At 31.0% G+C, this 23,501-nt stretch overlaps 2 protein-coding genes across 8 annotated transcripts in view; both read right to left on the bottom strand.

Annotated features, from left to right (window-relative positions):
- Positions 1 to 827: 827 nt before the first annotated feature.
- On the bottom strand, positions 828 to 9,439 carry LOC124425242 (serine/threonine-protein phosphatase 4 regulatory subunit 4-like). 4 transcript variants are annotated; one of them, XM_046965378.1, is made up of 17 exons: positions 9,243 to 9,439; positions 9,076 to 9,155; positions 7,235 to 7,485; positions 7,068 to 7,141; positions 6,879 to 6,985; positions 6,494 to 6,723; positions 6,268 to 6,390; positions 5,785 to 5,891; positions 5,523 to 5,714; positions 5,274 to 5,432; positions 4,999 to 5,181; positions 4,425 to 4,871; positions 4,220 to 4,352; positions 4,049 to 4,088; positions 3,848 to 3,927; positions 3,723 to 3,759; positions 828 to 3,306 (listed from the first exon to the last, which is right to left on the bottom strand). In XM_046965378.1, the coding sequence occupies exons 1-17, from the start codon at positions 9,297 to 9,299 to the stop codon at positions 2,001 to 2,003; spliced, it is 3,606 nt and encodes a 1,201-aa protein (XP_046821334.1). In that variant the 5' UTR covers positions 9,300 to 9,439; the 3' UTR covers positions 828 to 2,000. The 4 variants fall into 4 exon arrangements, with proteins under 4 accessions (XP_046821334.1, XP_046821338.1, XP_046821336.1 ...); XM_046965382.1 differs by having other exon boundaries at positions 828 to 2,961; XM_046965380.1 differs by lacking the exons at positions 9,076 to 9,155; positions 9,243 to 9,439 and adding exons at positions 8,003 to 8,057; positions 8,231 to 8,956.
- A 182-nt stretch (positions 9,440 to 9,621) lies between these two features.
- Positions 9,622 to 23,501, bottom strand: part of LOC124425241 (rho GTPase-activating protein 20-like) — a 59,435-nt gene continuing 45,555 nt past the window's right edge. For 3 of the 4 annotated variants that reach the window (XM_046965374.1, XM_046965376.1, XM_046965377.1), the window contains 7 exons: positions 15,606 to 15,794; positions 14,900 to 15,055; positions 14,579 to 14,796; positions 14,163 to 14,289; positions 13,279 to 13,940; positions 12,676 to 12,974; positions 9,622 to 12,422 (listed from right to left, as the gene is read on the bottom strand). In XM_046965374.1, the coding sequence (XP_046821330.1) occupies positions 11,251 to 12,422; positions 12,676 to 12,974; positions 13,279 to 13,940; positions 14,163 to 14,289; positions 14,579 to 14,796; positions 14,900 to 15,055; positions 15,606 to 15,794 (2,823 nt within the window). In that variant the 3' untranslated portion in view covers positions 9,622 to 11,250. The remainder of the gene's footprint in view (positions 12,423 to 12,675; positions 12,975 to 13,278; positions 13,941 to 14,162; positions 14,290 to 14,578; positions 14,797 to 14,899; positions 15,056 to 15,605; positions 15,795 to 23,501) is intronic. The other variant, XM_046965375.1, reaches the window with a different exon arrangement.

Below are 23,501 nucleotides of genomic sequence, written 5' to 3'. Positions count from 1 at the left end.
CGCGTACACAATCCTTACGCATATATATTATGACTACATAAATAATTTTACAGAGTTTTGTACATTAGTATATTGAAATATTAATTATTTCTTTGGCTTTGAAGCTCTTATAATTTTTACAAAGAAATCATCTAGAAACTCTATATAAATAAATGAGTAATTGTGCATACTCTTCGTACATATTTTAATATAGGATCTTTCTATATTATATTTTCTCCATGAGTTTTAGAATATAGCTATTCGTAACAATTAACTTTTTACAGATTAAAACTTTTTAATATTTATAAATATTTAATTTAAGACACAGTATTTTAATCGACTCATGACTTGAATATTTCCTTTAGTATTATTTTAACACGTTATTGGAAATGAAAAAATTCTGAAATTTTTATGATAGAAATCCATTTCACATATATCTGCAAATATGTTAGCTTCAATAAGATTGTGAATCATACAATGAATATACTTTTATAAGGAGGATGTTAAGTTCAATCTACTCTTCAATCTAGTTTCAAAACGGAAATAGTTCAATATTATGATTACATTCAATATTAGAGTAATGTATATACTATTGAGCAGTAATATGTGTAATTCTGCTAATGTTTTCTATAAGCGTATTATTACATAGGCCAGATTTTTCATATATCCTATATATAATCTAAAATATTGGTACTGCATAGAATCTCTTTGCAAAGTGAAACATATTTGTTATATACTACTATTATATATATATGTATATATATATGTATATATATGTATATATATATATATATATATATATATATATATATATATATATATATATATATATATATATATATACACAGTATGAGAAGTAAACAAATAAAATCCTAATTGAAGAATATTATCAAAATTATATATTCTTCTTTTTTATATTTATATGGACTAGATTAGTACTAGCATTTACAATACTGTAATCCTATTTTCCATTATTTAATTCTTCTTAGTTATTTGTTTCCTTAATATAAGGTCTTTTTATTAATAAATATGATTTATAACTTCTAAGAAATATAAGTTTATCATGCTGCTATTAATACACTTAGAGATAATTGTCCTTCTTTCATCAAATTTTTCAATCATTAAATTTAATATAATCTTACAATATAAGCAGGCACCCCAATTTCTATTTGCTAAATGATAGCATATTTTTAACAGTATTATAAAAACTACTATTTATGAAGAATAATTTTATGTTAGTTTTGTTAAAATTAGAAAGCAATGTAATTATTAAAAGTAAGTACTTTGAAGAATAAAAGATAAATAATATGTTCATATGTTAAAATGCAAAACATTATTGTAAATCAAATCGAAACAATTAAATATTTTTCATCATCATTATAAAAAAAAATATATTTAGTATTAAACTATTCATTTTCAATTAAAAAATTATAATGATTTTATAAATTATGTCGCTTTGTCAAAAAGATACAAACACAACAATAATAAAACTCAATGATAAATATCATAAAAATATATCTTGTTCAATTATCGAAAACATGTTAGAAAAATGATAAGTAACATGTATGCTAATATAAAATGCTTAAAAAGATTCTCCTGCTTATGAAAGCATTATGCTAAATTTTAGAAATATACTATTATTTGCAGAAATAAAATCTTTTCATTTTATGTTTCTAGATGCGAATACGCATGCTTGTCATCAATAATCATCAGAAATAATGAAAAATAATACATATTGGATATGTAGATTTTTGTTGTTTTTTAAATAAATCGTTATACGATTTATAAAAATTAGTACTGCGAGAGATGTGTGCATTCATTATAAAGTAAATATTGATGCCTATGGAATTTGCATAAAATTATAATTAAAACTATCTTTTCTTGAAATGAAATTTAGTATGAATTATATCTTATTTAAATAGTTATTTTGATTCAATATTTTTGTGAAAATTGGATCAGTATGTAGAAATTTTTGTGCATTATATCAAATGCATTTGAGGGCGTCAATTACGTAATATTTTTCAAATTTTTTTCTTTAGTAAACGTACAGGTAATTTACTATCTCTACTTCTTGGAGTTCCAGCTGTATTAACTAGTGTATTACGTGAAAGTACAAGTATACGACGTATTTTATTGAGCTGTTCATTACTTAAACTTCTTGTTAAATGCCGTTCGGTAGTAGAACTTGGGACATCTTCGATCTCTTCACTATTAAACCTGATTATAGATCCTAAACAAACAGGACTGGAAGCTCTAGTAGTTGGTGCTGTTCTACTACCTGATACAACACCTCTTAGGGGAATTTTACTAACTCCTTGATTATGATTTACATCCAAAGTTGAATATCGTCTTAAGTTTCGACCAAAATAATCTGTCATATCTAAACTATGTCGTTTGAACTTTTGTTTAGAATCCTTAGAATAGTCTGGGTGTTTCAAACCAGAATTCATAGAATGTCGTTTAAGACTTTCTATTGTACATTTTGGTTGGGTAATTTTTGTTCTATCTTTATCTAATATTAAAGAATTTCTCTTAACTTTGTCGTCTATAGATCTTCCTTGATTCGCATCAAATCCAAATTTTAATTTACGACGGAATACTGAATATCTTTCAGTTTTTGATTCTGAATTAACTATCGACTGCTCATTCGAATTTTCCTTTAACATATTTCGATGTCTTAAACCTTCTACATAATCCATAGAACGTATAGTTTTCAATTGATCAGTCATATTTGCAATTGTTTTGGTATGGTCCTCATATTCAATGGAAGAATGTCTTTTAGGTTCTATTCCTTTATAACTTGCACTGCTTCTCCAAGATTGCTCCCCATCGGTCTCTCTTTTCATTCTTGTAATGGCTATTTTTAAGTTTTCCACTGGACACTTTGGTGTATTTTTGGGTGAAGAAAGTTTTGGTATTCTAATACCTGCATCCACTAGGAACTCGTTGTCTGACAGTGTTACAGGTATCTCATGCACAGAACTAGAAGCCCAACAAGAGTTGTTATAATTCATGGGAAAGTTTGCAATGGTTGGTGTTTTATCACCGACAACAATGTTAGTAGAAGCTTTTTGCGAGTAAGGATCTGTTGGTAGGATACTTTTTAGAATATCTTGTTTTAGTTTACTTCTAGGATACAAGTATTGTGGATCTATATTATAACATGTAGAATGAGATGTAAATCCCTTATGTTCAAGATCACACATATATGGCCATCTAAATGAAGAGGATACATTAATGGTTGAAGAGGATTGACCCATTCTTTCCAGATACTGTATCAGGTGGATTTTGTTAGACCAATCTCTTGTTAAGTTGCTGCTAGAAATACTAGAAGCACACGAATGCTAGCATATAGATCTTGTTTTAACTTAATTGAATAATTCTGGATGTATATGTCTTAATATAAAAGATATATTAGTTATATCATATATATCAATGACAGATAGATGAAAAAAAATGTAGCTTGAAAAAAAAAACAATAGATTCAAAAGAAAACCGTTTAGCATGCGAAAAGCCTGTTATTTAATATTAAGTACGTATGTATATATTCCAATTCTTTTTTTAAAATATCTGTCCTAATTATTTTTATAAGATTACTAATCGAAAATATATCACTATATATTAGTTTTATACATTTGTTTGAAGCAAGAAAGCTGTTATATCAGCAATTTATATATCAATCTTATAAAAACAAAGCACTAGATATAAAAAAAATAAAGGAGTAAATATAAAAACGTATTTACCTGTTCTTTAAAGCTTCTGTTCGAGGAGTTGTAATATCTATAAAAAGGAAAAAAAAAACGAAGTAATCTATAGAAATACATAGTTTACTCAAGTAATTATAAGAATAAAAAATAATTAAGCTTACGTTTCACAGGTGGTGATTTAGTTACATTATGTACTTTAACTGATTGCGGAGACTGCTCTACTTTCGTTCGAGGGTGTGGTCTGAAACATATGTAAATAATATCAATGAGAATATAGAATGTGATAAAATATAATAAAATAATTACAAATAATATTTAATAAAATAAGTAAAATTTTAATCATTATAAAAAGTTTAACTTACAGAGTTTTTGTTGTTCCTTCTATTACTCGTCCTCGTACAGCTATTTAGTATACATAAAAAATAATATATATACATATATATACATATATATATATATATAAATTGACATACATAAAAAATAATTTGATTTTTCTACTAATTTTAAGTTTTATTTTAATATTATGTACTTACGAGGACTGATAGTTTTTTTCGAAGTTGTTCCAGCAGAAGTAGGAGACTTTCCAGTGCTTAAACTCAATAGTTTTTTTTCTTCATCTAATTTTTTAGCATCCTCTAAATCTTGCTTAGTTATTTTATTTGCAACCTATAATCAAACATCTATTATTAAGAAATCAGTTTCTATTTTAACGCTAATTCAATTGCATAAATAACTTACACTCTGCCTTTCATATCTGACATCCGTTTGTTCTAACTTCTGAACGACGCTCGTTAACGTAGCTATTACATCTTTATCCTTTTCATTGGTCAGTAAATGTCTGACTGTTGCTTCCAATGCTGTCAATAATTTTTTATCTGCAGGTATCCAAAGTTGACTTTTTAAAATGGGTAATAAAGACACTACTTTTAATCTGATGTTAGCTACAGAATCCTCAGTAAGATTTAATAATATAGTAAAAAAGTGCTCTTTAAAATAGGTAGAAGAATACATAGCCAATGCTTCTACCATCATACGGACGAACATCATTCTCACATAACAATCGGGATTATTAGCTAGTTCAACATTGATTCTGTTTCTAAGTTCTGCTCTTTGCATAAGCTTAGTATTGTACCGTAGAAAGACAAGAAGCGATCTTCCGGCGGCAAGACGCACTGGTAATGGCCTCTGAAATTTAAAGAAAATTGTAAAATATTTTTATATTTGAATATTCATATAATAATAATATGTTTTAGGAAATTATTTTAACATATAACGATATAGAAGAGAGGTTCAATAATTATTTTCTACTCACTGCATGTAAGATTCTAGATGAACTCACTGGTACAAAATAAGAAAATATAAAGTCACTGGGAAAACATTTGGGCAATATTTCAAGTTGTGCATGCATAGTAGAAGCCAGTCTCCAGTTATTTGTGGATGCAATTTCTGCTTCACATTTCAACAAAGCTCTGCCTATTTCCATTAAAGTAGAATCCTGTATCAAGTAGTAATTTATGAATTTAATTGAACATTAGTATATTTAAGATTTATTATATTTAATTTCAGTAATTATTAAATTATTTTTACCATTTTATCTGTTCCAATAATTTGACTTTCAACTAAAGATTCAAGTGTTGATGATATGTTCGGAACTAATTTTTGTAATACTTCCTCAGGATCATCCTTTAGCAATTTTACGAAATCAGCTTTGATTCTGCCACTTTTCATTCCTAATATTTTCGCAACCTAATTTTTATATTATTTAAACAAATTAAAAAAAATATCTATTATAATATTATCCATCATTATTTTGAAAATTTATGTTGTATTACTTACTTCGTGGATTCCACTTGCAACTGTTCTTCTAATTATATAATAAGAATCATTGGTTAAAGCACTAAAAGTAGAAAGTAAAGAATCTACATCTTCTAAAGAAGCTGATGTAAAGATGAACATAGCAGGTAGATTAAATGCGCAACATCGTCGACATTCCAAGCATCTTTCATAATCAATAGAATTACTATCAAGCTAAAAATTATATTTTAAATTTCAATTTGATATATTGATTATTGATAAATTTGAATATTCTAATGCTTACTAGAGGAAGGTCTGGTTTAATTTGTTTCCTCATAGATGGAATACCCATTTGTGCAAGTTGTTGAAAATACTTCAAGAACCATGACTTTTCTGCAGGTGATAGATATTCTAAAATTATAATATTTTATAGAACATATGTATAGTGTTTTGAGATAAGTATTATGAAAAATAATGGCTAAATTATAATAAATAGGAGGAAAAATATGAACTTTTCTTCATAATTTTTTATGTAAAATCTAATAGAAATTAAGATAAATTTTTAAATATTTTTTTGAAAATAATTTAAAAATCAATTAAACTTTTTATATTTATTTAATTTTTATTATCAATTAAAATTTTTATTATTATTATATCAATTAAAATTTTTATCTCTAAGTAGATATAAAGCATCCTTTATATATATTTTATTATTATATTAGCGAGTAATATTTTTTTTCTATACCTGACAATAGAAATATTGAATATAAAAAAAATAATTTCTTACTTTCTAAACCAAGAACAAGCTTTCCAAATTCCTGAGCAATTATACATATCACGTTATCTTCTAATTTAGTAGCACTTTCACATAATTTTTTGATAAGTGGACCTATGATGGTTTTTATTGTATCTGTAAATGACGAATTTCTATATAATCATAATTCAAATTTAAAAAAATTTTATAAGACATCATCAAAATATTTAGTTATGTTATTTAATATAACATATCTTACCATCTTGAAAATGAGGTAGCAGGTATACTATTGTCTGTACAGATGCGTACCGTACATTGCTTTCCTCATCCCTTGCTAATTCTACAAGAGATGGTAGCAAAAAAGGTTTTAAAGACTCAGTACCAAGGCCCTCAGCAACAAAACGTAGTTGTAAACAAATACTAGCTCGTACTTCACTATTCACATCTTGACAAAGGGACTGTACTGTTGGTAGAACTTCTTTATGTATCCTAACAATGTTTTAGCACGAGTAAAGCAACATATTAATAAATTTAAATAATAATTTTCTTTTCTTTTCTATATAGCAAATACAACTTTTATTGTAACATTGCTTCGGTATAGATAAATATTTATATAAAACAAAGTACTGATTAAAAACACTTACATATCGGAATTAAATCTTGCACAAATTTTTCCTAATAGTCTGCTACACATCATCCTAGAGTAAACTGGTTGTGACAGTTGCCCTTTACTTATGGCCATTGGAAGAATCTGTATATGTACATAATATTATTGTTATTTTATAGATAAAAATAATAATATAAGAATGAATCATGTTAAGATATATATAAACCTGTGTTTTTATGACTTCTATTGGCATTAAATCTATCACATCCAATAAGGTCTCCAGCCATGCATGACATATCACTTTCAATAAAAACATAGAAGCATTATATTAATTTTTATCAAGGTACATTGGATCTAATATAAATCTCTGTTTGATAGAAGAAATTATTATACCTGGATCATGACTTTCAAGTGAGTTTAATATACTTGGTAGGAATGTTTGACTAAAGATACTATGGCTGATAAGCTTTCGTTCTAATATAGTTTTGAATGTTGATGAAGCAGCAATATGACATTCTGTAGAAGCAGTAGGAAGAATTTGCTGCATTTTGGGAACTACCCTTGACATACATGACTGCGCGTCTGTAGCTAAAAGATTTGGTAAATTTTGTATAACGCTAAGTTTTTGGATTTCTTCTCCTTTCCTGCAAAAAAAAAAAAAAAGAAAATAATAGGTAAATTTTTCAAAGTAAATTTTTTTTTTGATCATGTCGACGGAAGTATGTACAAAAAATATTATTTTTAATTATATAGAATGCACAAATAAAAAACAAAATTTTAAAGATATTCTCTCATTATTACACAAATCTTACAGTACAATTAGAATTTGTATATTTAAAATACGTCGAAATAAAAGAGAATAATTCATCAGTATCATTATTGTCAATGTCTCCGACCAATGGGAAGAGGGAAGAGAACTTTTCAATTATATTTGTACTATTTATGTACATAGGATACTATTTCCTTAAAGTACATTTCTTTAAAGGAATATAATTAGAGACGCTTAGACGACAGGTCTGCGCGCTTCTTGAACGATGCTGTATATATTTTTAGAATCATATAGCGGGAAAAAACAGGAAAGAGGAAATGGACAGCTATCATCCATCGATCAACGGAAGGCATAACTTTTGAGAATGAAAAGTATGTCGTACAAGTACTTACGGATCGGATGTGCTCTCATTTAAAATATCATCGTCTTCGTCCAGTCCGTAAGAAACTAAAATGCAATGTTCCTTTCTCATGATGTTACGTATTCTTCGTAAATCAAAGAAAAAAAGAATGATACGAATCGCGAACAATCAAGCGAACGAATAAATGAACGAACGAGCGAATGAACGTACGAACGAACGAACGAATGAATGAATTAACGAAAAAACAACTAACACCCACTCTCAGAACAATATAAACAGCACTACGTAGTATACGGCCGTCGTGACTCGTGAGCCGCACTGTCTCCTCTTTCGTCGCATCGGACATTTCTGTAGAGCCGATAGACGAGAAAAGTCGAACGTAACCGAATGTTATCGAAGTTGTACTGCGTAGATAATCATGTGTAGTGAATGGTGTGACAGATTCCTCTTTCTAACAATAAGCGGGATAAGAACTTACGTAATAAGAAATAACAACAACCTATACTACCGATTAAATCATTTCTTATAATTCTATCGATTTTTTTTTCTTTTCTTTACCACGATTAAACAAATCATCATATTTAATTTTTATTGATTCTTTTTCATTGATAATTATTTTGATCGAAGCTCTATATGCTTAAATCGATTTAAGTCAAGATTAAGATTACGATACGCGAATAAATTGAATCATTCGTTCGAATTTCTTTTTATATCTCTCTAATATGCAGAATCGAATGCTTGCATATCAGAATTATTATTTAATCCTTCTGCAATCCTTCGAGGAAATACGATCTATGCGATTTGACGAAGATTTTGTCTTTGTTGCATCCGATTTATCTATGCGAGATAAATTATTGTCTTTTACGAATTAAATTTTTCTTATTGTTTTTTTTCTCTTTTTTCTTTTTTCTTTTTTTTTTTCTTTAAATACGCTTTATAAAATATTAATTTGAAAGACGTAATAACAAATTATATATTACGTTAACAATTGCATTATAATGCTAAATTTCTTTTGACAGAAGTAGTATCGATCTTAATTTACTTAATGAAAATCAATTAATATTCATTCCTACGACCGTTAAGGTTAAATTCTAATGTACTTACGTAAGAAGATGAAGCGCCCTTTCTATAGGCTTCTCTTCTAATTTAATGTCTAAAGAATGTTTTTTCAATTGCTCTTCGTCCTAATTAAAAAAAGGAACGGATTTTTGAAAAGGAACCAATATTTTCAACAAAGTAATATACATATATTGGAAAAAAGTTAAACATACCCGTGTGTCAGGCAAGGGCTTATCCAGTTGAAGGCTCGCGAATTCTTCTAGATCCATATTCACTTATTACTACGTAAAGACATTAAAATCCCATTTATTTAATTTGCTCATTCAAATAACCAACCATTTTAACATACATACGTACATATAGAAAGCAATGATAAGTGATAAGTAAAACAAAGTCAATTTAAGCTATATTCAGAGATACTCAAAGTAAAAAATTATACATTTTACGTCTATATATATATATATGTACGATGATGTTTATATATCTGACTCTTTACATGTTTTTTTTTTTCCTTTACCAATGAAATATATCTGCAATAATAAAAGATCAATAATTGATCTGAACGGGACATAATTAATTTTTACGCTAATATTATAAAATACGAAATATATTTTTACTTTTATAAATTGATGTATATAATTTAGATAAGTATACATATCGTTACGAGGATATCAAACATATTTAAAAATTTAGTAATTATAAAAGAGTTCTATTGTTTACATGAATATATACAAAAAGAGTAAAGAATTGCTGAACATAATATTCTGACGAGATTTTAATATTTTATATAGCTAAGATTATCGCACACTATTATCCAAAAATAAAGCATTCTACGTATCTATATAATCTACACTTTATAAAATAATTACAATTAACGAAACTTATCAATGTTATGACTATTATACAAGAAGTATGGTCACGGTCTTCCTTTTTTACGAGTTATAATACGTTTGAAACGCATTTATTATTAAAATTAAATTGTGATAGTATTCATGAAAGAAACAGTGAATGAGTGAGTGAGTAAGTGAGATAGAGAGAGAGAGAGAGAGAGAGAGAGAGAGAGAGAGAGAGAGAGAGAGAGAGAGAGAGAGAGAGATAGAGAGAGAGAGAGAGAGAAACCGTTACACCTGAGTCGGAACAATAGATGTACGAATGATATATTGCATTTTTAATATAAAATATATATATATATATATAGAATTATATATATATAAGAATTGTGCGTTTGGTCACGATAATATTACAAAAGAATTGTATATCACGAAAGAAAACTAGAAGTTTCGCAATACGATTACGTGATAAAATAATAATTACAGAGTTACAATCTGTCGGATGTATCATAAAGTTTCTTATAAAGATTGACGATCTGTACATGGGAAGACATCACTTTATTCTTGTCAATGACATACTTACAGAACATATCTTTTATTACATAATATATATATGTGTATATATATATATATATATATATATATATATATATATATATATATATAAAGAAAATATTACAAACATTATTTCGACGCGAGTCTTGTCTAAATATAATCTGTATTTATCCAATAATGTGTCTATTTGTAATCACGCCTATAAATGTCCAATTAGTCTATTTAATTTTACGGTTGTGGAAGCACCCTGAATCGGTAATAATAGTAATAATATTAATAATAATAAAAATAATAATAATAATAATAATAATAATAATAATAATAATAATAATAATAATAGTAAAAAGCAAAAAGTCAAAATTCGTCTAGGAATATTAACGTTTTCGACTTCTTTATCACAAATGTGAAATTTTGATATAATCGTATTCCTTTTGTGAAAAAAAAAGTGAGAGCGCAATCTATCTATCCAATATAACGCAACTGGATAATTTACATCTACCATATCCTCTTTTACCGTGTGTTTCCCGATTTGGACTAGCTTCAGTCACGGTGAAGAGTAAGATACATAGGATGTATATAAAATTATAGATGTAAATATTACAGACTAATAAAATTCATCGAGGAAAATAAACGAACGTAATAAACGTACAATTGAAAATAAAAATAGGCGAAGAGATATACGGTTTTATTATTTAATTTTTTCCCTTCTAAGAGATTAAATTTTATGTGCCTGTAAAGATTGTATCTATAATTTTAATCGATGTAACAAAGAAAAAAAAAATAGAAGAAAAAACGTAATTTTACTCTATTATTATTTATCAAGAGTTTCTCCCTTTCAAACGTAACTTTCATCATCGACGACGGATCTTCCATATCCCATATGCCTGGTGGTGATCGGTGCACGTGGCTGAGGTGGTGGTCGATAAGGTGGGGGTGGTGGTAGTGATCTGGATCTACCGGCAACTTTATGTCTATCCTCAAGATTCATATGAACTGGTGGCAAGTGCCTGAGTCTCGGTGGCAAAGGTGGTGGGGTATCTGGCCAAATTCTCTCTTCATCTTCGTCTTCATCGCCATACAAATCGATAGCCTCAGCCTGTTTAAACGAGTAAAGATCGTTTCTTTCTCGGGATGATCCGTAAAGTTCGTTCACTCTTTCCCTATTACCATATATACTGCTATCCGACTCGTATCTTTCGGTACGAGTGCTCTCCTTATTCACGTAAATTTCGCTCTTGACTTTCTTGAATTCATAGAGATCACCGTTGGAATGGTAGCTGCCGTTATGCGACACCGGTGAATCACGATTAACATAGATTTCTGAGTTGACTTTTTTAAATTCACCAAAATGCTCTTTCTTGAATTCATACCGATCATTCGATAAGGATGTGTCACTTGATAGATCCTGATCGGAAACTCTCTCCTTACAGATTTCCTGCTGCGACGTTCTTTCGTATTCGGTTCTAAGTTCACGAGATATGTCCAACTGAGAAGTCCTATAAATATCCTTACAATTTTCTACATTCTCTTTCATGGAATCTTGTCTGAGATAATCTCTACCGTATATGTCTTTCTCATCGTATCTCTCTTTGCGGTGTTCGTGCTCATCCAATTTAGATCTCGGCGTTCTCTTTAACTGGGCTCTAAGCCAGTCTTGCCGTTGAAAGTTTGGATTTGGATAACCCACGTTGTTCCTTTCTTCTCTAAAAATGTGTTCCACGTTATTCGAATGATGGTGACCGCCATTTCCTGCATAATTCATCCTTTCTTCCCAGCCGCTATAAACACGGATATAAGTTTTTCCATAAGATTTGTTATCTTCTTTCAACAAAGGCTTATCATAGCTCGATGATGTTGCGTTTACAGCGGAATCTTCCGAACCGACTGGTGACTCTGGGATGAAGAGCTGACAATCCGATAATGTCAAGCCCGAATCACGAGAAAGTGACATGTGATCCTTGCGTGGAGGTTCTGTTAAATCCAGACTGTCCAAGGAAAGCCCACCTGCTACAACGAAACATATTTTTTAATCAATGGGACATATTAAACATGCAAATTGAATTGTGATTACAAATGCGAAGTAGTAAAATTAATAAATATTTTTAATTGTATGAGGAATGACGGTGTTACGTACATGTTAAGAGAAAAATCGGCAAAGACAGTCAACGTTTTCCGGTAGAATTAAACTTTTAAATAAGAACATGCGATAGGTAACGACTCTTCTTTTTAACGTCTAAAGGAATAAAGTGAGCGAACTCACAGTGAAGGCTGTCCGTGCTTTCTTCGGCTCCACTGTCGCTACGTTCCTCACCAAGAAGTTGTGTGACACCTTCACCAAACAAAACTTCACAATGCCGAATCAGCATCTCCGTCAGCGTAGGAATCGCCCTGCCTTGATTTACCGAGGGATTTGGCGACCAGAGAAGACTCGGACCACAGCAAACACCGAGATTACTGGCGCACATTAAATTGTGTTTCGACCTCCTAGCTATGTGATGCAACACGCATATTAAATGCGAGAGCAACGTATAATTTGCTTTAGGCAACCTATCAAGAGTACTAAAAGAAAAAAAAATATATATATTTTATCATACACATACACACACACATATATATACATGAAATCACGCTCTTCTTCCTTAAATTGGTAAAACTGCGGAAGACTATTTCATCAATTTTTATTCGAAACCAGATATTAGATAAGTTTGATGTTATTTTTTTTTTCATTTATCGTTTACTTTTGATATATAAAATAAAATATATATTGTTCATAAAATTTGCTTTTATAAAATTTTTCTATAGAATGATATCATTTCTTCCACAATTTTACTACTAAATTTTTTTAAACTTTACCAATACTTACTTTTTAATAGTGTGAACAGGATTTGGTGTTTCCAGACTATCCATCCAAAGAGGAAATAAATGAGAAGTTAGAAGTGGATCGGGTAAAGATCGAAGAAAATCCTTTAATAATGCTGCCACAGCTATGATCGGTGCGGCTTCCAAACAACTCGGATCACCGGTAGACTCGATTTGGTCACGCAACTCTCGCACGATTCGTACATTCGCCGATTTTCGGAAGATACCTTGCGTGAATGGTCCCTTCGCGAAGAGTTGCTGAAGCATGACCAACACGGGCTTTGGTAATCCGTTTTCGTCCAACCTCGATAAATTGACACCAAAAATGCTGGGATTTAAGGAAAGCGATCTTCTCAACAGACCCGTGATTTTCGACTTGTTCTTCTTTATCGGTGACTTCGATACAGGTCGGAGAATGAAATGACAAGTGTCATGGCCAGATTTATTACAATGTTCCAAATCAAAACCTTCCTCGGCCGATAAGGTATGCCGTAGATTCGACATTTTTACGGCGAATGGTCTTTCATGACCGATTAAAGGATATGGCGCCTCATCTGACGACGTTCTAGCCCAAAGTTGAAATGGTCCTTGAAGATCCAACAATCTAGTCGCCAAGTTCACACAAGCTGCCGCCGTCATTTCGGATCCAACCATTATCGTTTTACACTAAAATAAAAGGAAAAGAAAAAAAAGAACTATACGGCAAGTTTACAAATCATACGTTCAGTTTTATATCTCATATTCTATTCATTCCGAAGAAAGTTTATTCATCCTTAAAAAGCATACAATCATATTTGTACGTCCCCCCATGTATACGAGATCGACGAGAATATGTGCGAAGAATGGACCATGAAGGCACGAGCATGTATCTCGGTATGAAGCACTTACGTATTCCGTGTTCGTGTCGCTGTCGTGATACACGACTTGAATGTTCGTATCCGGTGGTTCCTTCATGCTTTCCTCTCGTACAAGCTCGGTAAGACGGCCCCACCAAAGATCTCTTGCCGCTGCGGTCCTGGAAAAGCAAAAGATATTTTTCCTTTTTCTTTTGATGATTCTTCCACGTTAATTTAATTACTTTTATTATTTTCTTTTCATTTGCCTCAAGTATAATCTTTATTTCATTCTTATTTGATCTATTATTTAATCGTTTGATCGAAAATTTGAACATTAAAATATTATTTTAATGTTATTAACATTAAATATTACAGGAAATACAAAAGCTAAGGTTACTGATCAAGAGAAATACCAGAACAATCGGGAATAGTTTTTTACAATTTGGAAACGTCAAAAATTGAACTTACATGAAAGTAGCTACGACGTTCGTCGTTGGCCAGCCAAGTACGAAGCTGGTTTCCTGAGATTTGCTCGTTTCCGCTACGTCATCTATATGACCGGCGGTGAGCCAGAGTTCGCTCATCCTCACGGATTGTTTCAACTTGAAGTTTCCTCCGCTTCGTGCTTTCGCGATCAGCAGGAGGTCGGAGAACAGGAAAAGATGTCTTTCTTGCGACTGCATACCCTGTAGAAAGAAAGGAAGAGAAAGGAGAACAAAATATTTTTATTACAATATAGCCATTAAAAAATTTCTCAATTGAATATTAATATCATAATAAAATATTTACCGTTGTAAATTGTACCGGTGTTTCCAATAGAAAGGTTCTCGGTGGTGACTTTGACGGTGGCGAATTATTTGAAACATTTAGAGATTTTTGTGACAACACTCTAGTCAATCTGCCTGGATTTGTGCCGTTCCTCTTACGAATCAGACTCTTCATTTTCTGTAAAGTAAACAAAGAGACTTTGATTCGTTGTTCGAGTCGCACGTTTCCAATTTTTTTCCTCCTTCCGACATCGTCCTGTTGTGCATCGATCTCCCTGTCACGTATATGCATACATTTAACGATCTTTCACGGAGTCCATCATCGTACAAACTTTTCTTTACTCATTGGTAAGCTATCAAGCGCACCGAATTCATTTGTAAAAGGGACTCTTTTGAAACGCGCTTATATGGACTTACTTAATTTTTTTAAGAGCGATACCAATCATTATCTACATTTTTTGTTAAAGTTCTTCGAACACTTTGAATACAAAATATCTGAAATATCTTTGTACGGTTAATTGCCTTAAATTTCTTAAAACATTAGGAAGAATTTATCTACGACATATTAATTTTATTCTTTCTTTACTTTTTTTTTTCTTTTTTTTTTTTTTGAAAACAAATGTAATAGCAAAGAAGAAAGAATATGGACTTGAAAGCGGGCGTTGAAAAGTGTCTTATGAATATATCGTTCTTTTCTTTGTTTTTAAGATACGAAATTTATATAGTACCGTGGTGAGGACATCTCGTTCATGCAGTCGTAAATTATCGCCAGGAAAGAGCTCTTGGATACGATGAAGGTCACCCTCGAGCTGGCCACGTTGTAAGACTGAACCACTTCCGACGGTTCCGTTTCCGTTCTCTGACAAATTTCTCGCTTCTTGCCCGAGATACCTTTCATATTCGGCTAACCTCTGGACCTGCGAGCATAAATCAAAATTATATATTTAAAAATAAAAAAAAAAAAGAAAAAGAAAAAAGAAGGGAAAAAGAAAATAATCTTTCTCTCCCTAAAATCTTCAAAGAAGAAAGAAATTAGTGGTGATCTGGAATAATGGGAAAAGAGGGGGGATTTAAGTTTTATTATTTAATACTAAGAATAATGGTACAAGATTATTGGCCATTTATTGTTTATCAATATAATCAAGGAAATATAGCAAGAATTTGAAGAACGAGAGAGAAAATAGTAGAAAGATCTGTTAAAAGCCACACATTGTTTCTGCGAATCAATGATCATTTGAAACGCAATGCGATTGGATGCGTTGTCGCATACTATCGACTACGGAACTGGTTAGGATTAGAGGGAAAGAGAATCATCTTATACCGGATTACGCGCTGCTTTGAAATCTCACAGAAAGCGCGTCTCTCTCTCTCTCTCTTTCTCTCGTTGCACTGGCCATGTTTAGTGCTTCACCTTGCCCCGCCGTGCTCTGCCTCGCCTCGCCACGCTAACTGGAATAATTATCTTCCTTGAGACGTACGAGATATGTAAATTTATGTCGAATCACCGTTTTAATTCTCAGTTGCGATTAGGCTATTACTCATAGTTGTATCGAAGTTCATTTAAACCATTAATTGACGTAATAGTTCGTTAAAAAAACGACAAAGTTATTATAAAAAAGTGTATTCTTCATGAGTTTTCGTCTTTTACTCTCGTCTTTTTTTTCATGCTTTTCATATATAATATATATAAATTTTTTTTCTTTTACTGTAGTTACGTCGCATATTCATCTTTTTATTTTATTTTATAGTAGAAATTACAGAAAATTATTGTAGAAAATAAATTATTTACTAACATCTACAAGAATGTCATAGAAACTCAATAAAAAATTTGTGTATATATAATATAATAATTTGTGTAATATATATATATATATATATATATATATATATATATATACGTTTTGTTAAAATAAGAATTTTTATATAAGTTCAAATCGATAACGTTCTAAGTAATCATAAAATCGTTGTATGGCATTTACTTTACTAATAAATCATATTTCGACGTAATCTTGATTCGATGTCATTTTATATTATGTGCACATCGGCTTCATGTTGAACTAGATACTATTACTTATTATCGATTAAGCATTCTTTCGTTCATATAAAAATTGCTATGAGAGTACATTTCATCGTCGTTTTATAAAGCATTATGAAATAATTGATGATATTAAATGGAGCCATTTACGTACGTACACAATATAAAATGTTTTACTTAATTATTATTTTCTCAATAATGTCGTAGAGAACTTTTTTTGCATAGTTAATATATATTTTATTCTTGTTAATTTTTAAATCCATTTTAATACTATTGATTTACGAGTGAAGTATTAATTATTTTGTACTTATATTTTGTAATTATATTACATTTAATATAATAATAATAAATTAATAAAAATATCGGTGTTCCCCCTTTTTTCTCTCTCTCCGTATATTTCTTTTTATCTTCAACGAACAATATTTATTCGTTTGACTCGAGTAGTTGTTTTACTTATCGAAATTATCATAAAGCGATTGATATAAAGTGTATAAGTTTACAATTACAAGCGCACATAGAGTATTCTTGTTATTACTGAACGTGTTTTGAATTAATTTAGAGTTCCATTAACAAGACATTTCCGGTAAGTCAATTACGTATAAGCTTAGACTATTAAACGAGATTAAGATATTCGAAGAAGCCAATAAATCTTTAGAAAAAATAAATAATTAATCGCCAATCTAATGATAAAATCGATCGAATTCAAACTTCTAACTCGATCTCAAAATTAAATAAGACAATGACAGATTATAAAAAAAATCTTATTTATTTTATAAATTCTATTCAGATCTTTTTATTCGATTTAAACTTGATTAATTCGAATACCTATGATTTTTGATAAAATCGGATATGTGTCCTTAGTTCTTAGTAATCTGGAACTTATTTAAATGAATCGAATAAAAACGTCGTGCGATTCTACATTATTTACGAGATAATTTTTTCTTTCTTTTACGAATTCTCGATCAAGTTTTATCTCGTTTATTATTATTTATTTAAATGTCTAGATGCGACCGCGAGACCGGCTTCTCATCGACTAAATAGGTAAACCAGTGGCCTGTTATTTTCTACGAAAATATGAATCACGTTTTATGACTATTAACTCGAACAATCATTAAACGTCATCACGCATGTATCATTCTCTATCTCATTTATTTCTCTTTCATATGAACGTGCACAAAGACATTCAATTGTTCATATAAAAAAAACCTTTTGAAAAGGATAAACTAATTATTTCATTCAAATTTCGTAGTAAGGATTAAAATATTCGAAAATAAATTCTGTTAAATGATTTTCAGAGTTTCTCGAAAGATTTTTACAAGGATCTCATAAATGTAAAGACACAATTATTAGGTAAGGATAATATAATAAATTCCATACGTTTTTCAACGTTATTATATTATTATTATTATTATTATTATTATTATTATTATTATTATTTCATTTTTCAGTATACACGTATTTATTATTGTTGAATAATCTTATAAAATTTCTCATTTGTATAGTATATATTTTAATATAAAAATACGAAATGTTAGAATTTATAACGAAATTGATGCAAGTTATCAAATGATACAAATAGTGAAATAGTAAAAATGTAACATCGCCTAGCAATGATGATAAGTCATGTGCGAATGATTTGGCGAAAGGAAGAATTAAACTTATCGAAAGGAAGGATCGTGAAAGAGAATACAGAAATATTGAATCGTTATATCACACGATCACTCTTTTTAGGGTGTATATAATAACGATTTTTTTGTTCTCTTTCATCAATTATTTTATAATTTATTAACAAATCAAGGTGATATAACTGGCAGATATATAAAAGAAAAATTTCCAACGTACGATATTATCGTTTGCTTTTATACATCAATGCTCGCGAATATGCCTTTTCTCTTGCGTCTATTCTCTTTCCTTCTTTTTCTTTTCTCTCACGAGTCAGCGATCTTTTTCTTGTCTCGTTTTCCTTTCCCATCGTCATTGTAATTCCAACATCGCGCGACCCGTACATATACACGTACACACAATACTTTTTTGTCCTATTCTTACTAACCGGCACCATTCTTGACTCCCCTTTTCGCACACTTTCTCCGCTTCACGAATCAAGAATAACCGCAATATGTATAATGCTAGAAGATGTTTCGGAGAAATATTTTTCAAGTATCAATAAGAATTGATCATGATCAAAAACAATGATACTATAACATCATTTCCATTGTTAATCGCATGATCTTTTTTAAATGAATTCGATTCAATGAAATCAACGAGGTCATATATTTTTCTTTAATCGAAAGGTGAAGGACGAAGAATTTTTAAAAGGGCCTGCATTTCTCTTTCGGAAGGGCGAATCTTGCCTCTTCGCGAAGTCAATGCGTCGTTATTAATGCTGTACAACAAGCGAAGAGTCTTTCTTGCATAGTAAGAATATTTATACATGCACAGATACCAAGAAAACAAAGTATTACTATTGAGAGGATGGTGCGAGATCAAAGGATAAAATAAAAAAAGAGAAAAAAGCAAAAAAAGAAAAAATGAAAAATTGTTCTACGTTTACTTAAAAAGTTATCGATTGATTTCGATAGCATCTATTATTCCTTCTCTCCCTCCCTCCCCCTTATATTATTCCAATATTTTTAATTAAAACATTTTTATCTAATAATTCAATTAGAAAAAATGATCCATAGAAATAAGTTTAAAAATTTACAAATTTAACATACTCTTCATTATTTCACATGCGAAGTAAGTAAATCGAAATGGTATGCACTATACGCAAATATAATTAAAAACAACATTTGCGTATTGTACTTTGTAAAAACATTGATGAAACTTTTAATATGTAGAAATACAGTTATGATTGCGACGTGACAGGCAAATACTGACACAGTATTTCACACAGTGATTTACAAGAGGTTTTTTTGTAGGTTGTCTATGGGTTGCCGTCAATGAATTTTTTTTATATGTAAATATGTATGCTTTGAAAGTAGAATATATCTCCTCATAATTGGTAACATCATTCTATTTTATTATATACTGGTACTACAGGTTTAACGTGAAGTGTTTCGCTATTTTTCTCATTATTTTCTTTCATTAAGACCATTACTTTCTATTTTCTTTCTTTGTACATCTATTTTTAAATTAGATCGACTTTTGACTTTAACGTGTTACTTGTCCCATGTAAGGATTGAGAATAAAATATTTCCCTCTCTTTCTCTCTCTTCTCCCTTGTAATTCTATGCTATCTTACTGCCAGGAAGGACGAATAAATTATCACTAATTCTTATAGTGATCGATCTACTATATACTTTCGAGCATGCAACCAACAAAATTAATCTTATTTCAAATAAAGGACGTTACGAATGATGATTTTTCAAGTGGTATGGATAGCAATAAAGTTTAGCGGGAGGATTCTTAGAAACAGGTTGTGACGAGTGAAACGAATCTCCCTCATTGTCAGGATGTTAGGAGGAACCGTGAGGGAGTCATTATGAGTGAATAGAAAGAGGTGGGAATGTGCGAATGAATTACGATAGGCGCTGCGAGCTAAGATGGCGATATACGTGTTGACTACCGATGCGGATTACGAAACGGCAGTATTCGTTGACGAGGATAATTCCAGTGCGCGTGTGCGCGCACGCCTTGCTTGTCTTCCCTGCCCACGTCGCCTTTCGCTGCTCGTTCGTTCGCGCACCTTCCTTCTCAACCGGTGCGGCGGAATCCTCCGCCCCGAGCTAAGGTTCAACGACGATACGATACGATACGATACGATACGAGACGAGACGGGATGGATACGAGACAAGACAAGACGAGACGAGAAAGAAAGATAGATAGATAGAGAAATAGAGTGAGAGAGAGAGAGAGAGAGAGAGAGGGAGAGAAAACGCTCTAAGAAAACGTGAATGCCATCGACGATCATTTCATCTAGCTACTCGTTACCTCGAATTATCTCGTAAATTGCGACAATTTACTATGATTGTACATTTCGTGCCGAGCAATCTCTCTCTCTCTCTCTCTCTTTCTCCTCTCTCTCTCTCTTTCTTTCTCTCTCTCTCTCTCTCTCTCTCTGTCTCGTTTCTTCTCTCTTTTTATTTGGATCTTCCTGTATACTCTCTTGTTATAACGATATATCTTTTCAACAGTTCCGTTAAACTTTTCGTCAAATCGAAATGATAAATAATTCCTTGCACTTTTCATTGTATTAACGGAAGAAGTAAAAGAAACAATAAAAACAAAATAAAAAAGAAATAATAACAATACTAAATAAAGTAAATAAATAAATAAAAAGGAAAAGAAAAAGAAAAAGAAAAAAAATGATGAGTGATTAATCCGTTCGTTACAATCCTGGCGTATTTTTTTTCTCTATTTTCCTTCTTTGATGCTTCGATGACGTTCAATGCTATTCGCATGCCAAAGCTCAGTTTGATAATTAACACTATCCACGTATATGAGAGACTACTTGCATGCATACAAGTACGTTGCGACGTGGTAACTAATTGTAAGTAGTAGTAATAGTAAGAGTGGAAAAACGCAAAAGGAATTTCTCGTTGATCGAACACGTGCAGGAGCGGTGCGTTGTAAAGAGTTTAGGAGCATGGTATATACTACTTCTCGTTGTGATATAATGCCGATAGTCGAAGTGGCAACGGTAGTAGTATAGCTAAGCCTTGGCTTAGATTCCAAGCTCTGTCGCGTGTGCTACCTCGTGACCAATGGCGTCGCGTCTTTCATTATAATTCATGAGTAACAATGAAATGTCGTAAAATTCAATATTTGTAAAAAAAAAAAAAAAAAAAAAAAAAAGAAAAAAAAAGAAAAAAAGAAAAAAGAAAAAAAAGGAAAAAAAAGGAAAAGAAAAAAAACCCATTTAATTCGAATATGTAATGGTGTCTTGATGTTTTCGGGATTTCGTAAGTCATTTAAAAATATTCGATAGTCAATGGTAAAGAGCTGTCGTTTCGAGAGAGAGAGAGAGCGAAAGAGAGAGAGAGCGAGAGAGGGAGAGAGGGAGAGAGAAAGTGAGAGCTAGGGAACACTAAGAGAAATTGTATAATTATTAAAAGATATATATATATATATATATATATATATATATATATATATTTTCACTGTTGACCTTTTATATATAGATATAAAATTTATCATTCATCAATGTATAATTAATTAAAATGCTTTCTTAATTAAAAAACTTGATTGTCAGATAATCTCTTAAGTCAAAAATTCTTAGAAAGTCTACGACTATGCCAGTGTGCATACTTGCGCTTGCATGTGTGCACACGTACTTATGTATTTACTTACACACGTTTGTTATTTAGCGGCGCTTGGTAATAACGTGACAGGCAAAGGTATTCGAGCCAGGAGCAAGGAATCCCATTCCGTTTACTTCGATGATGGAATTCCAATGGCAGATTTAATGAACGCTCGGAATAAGAGTTCATATGTTTCGAATTGAGCCGAATAGTTACACTATTCGGATATAACGAGGAATCATCTTCTGTCATGATCTACATACATCCAAATTACTTTTTAACAGATTAAACAGAAAGAAAAATTCTTCTCCCCCCCTCTCTCTCTTTCTCTCTCTCTCTCTATATATATATATATATATATATATATATATATATATATATATATATATCTTTATCTCTCTTTTTCTTATTCAGATTTGTAATATATAAAATTCATTAGAAATAGTTACTTTCCCTAATATTGGGTTGGCAACTAAGTGATTTCGGATTTTGTCGTTTCCTTCTTATTTAAAATCCGGCAATCACTTAGTTGCCAACCCAATATATATATTTTTTTCTTCCCATTAATAGCGAAACATCGAGGGTAAGGGTGATTACAAGACTCGAAGACGTTGATCTACGTTGTGTGTAATGAAGAGGAGGATTCGTATTAGGCACAACTTTTACCGTTAAGTACTGGTTAGAAAAGCGATGGAAGTCTCTCTCTCTCTTTCTCTCTCTCTCTCTCTCACTCTTTCTCTCTCTCTCTCTTATACGGCATTACACGCGAGAACATTCTCCGCGATGAACACTCACTCGTAGGTCCTTCTACCTCCGTGTAATGCCACTGCAAAAAAAAAGAGAGAAAGAGAGAGTACCTGTATCTTGTTTCTTTCGACCTCCGAGTATCTCTCTTCTTCAATCTACGAGTTTCATCGGTCGATGAGTTCGATCTCTCGCAAAATCGATAGCATGTAATCCTTTTCGATAGGTGAGTATTATTTTCACGGATAGCTCTCTCTTTCTCTTTCTCTCTCTCTCACATGCGTGCGCACACACACATACATATAAAATTATTGTCATATTTTGTAAATATAACATAGTTTTCAAAGTGACGTTTACTACGCTAAAAAAAGAAAAGTACGTGTTAAGAAAATGTAATACTGAAGTTAAATATAAAACAAAGCACACAAAAGTAGGGACTCGATCGAAGAGAGAAGTCAAAAGTATCTCGACGCAGATTCGCGATAGGGAAGGGACGATGACGAAGATGAGGAGGAGGGAGTGGATGTCCTTGGAGCACGGTAGTTAACTGCAAGCGTCTACTCCACGAGGAACCATTACTAACGAGTCTGAGGAGTGAGGATGCA

The sequence above is a fragment of the Vespa crabro genome, chromosome 6, assembly GCF_910589235.1.
Source record: "Vespa crabro chromosome 6, iyVesCrab1.2, whole genome shotgun sequence".
Classification (NCBI taxonomy): Eukaryota; Metazoa; Arthropoda; class Insecta; order Hymenoptera; family Vespidae; genus Vespa; species Vespa crabro.
Note: the sequence above shows the minus strand (reverse complement) of the source record. Positions and strands in the feature narration are given on the sequence as shown.

Coding starts and splice junctions, on each gene's coding strand:
- LOC124425242 (XM_046965378.1), bottom strand. CDS start 9,299: ATGGATCTAGAAGAATTCGCGAGCCTTCAACTGGATAAGCCCTTGCCT. Junction 6,391..6,493: donor GCTACCTCATTTTCAAGATG/GTAAGATATGTT, acceptor CGTCATTTACAG/ATACAATAAAAACCATCATA. Junction 5,182..5,273: donor TTATTGGAACAGATAAAATG/GTAAAAATAATT, acceptor TACTTGATACAG/GATTCTACTTTAATGGAAAT.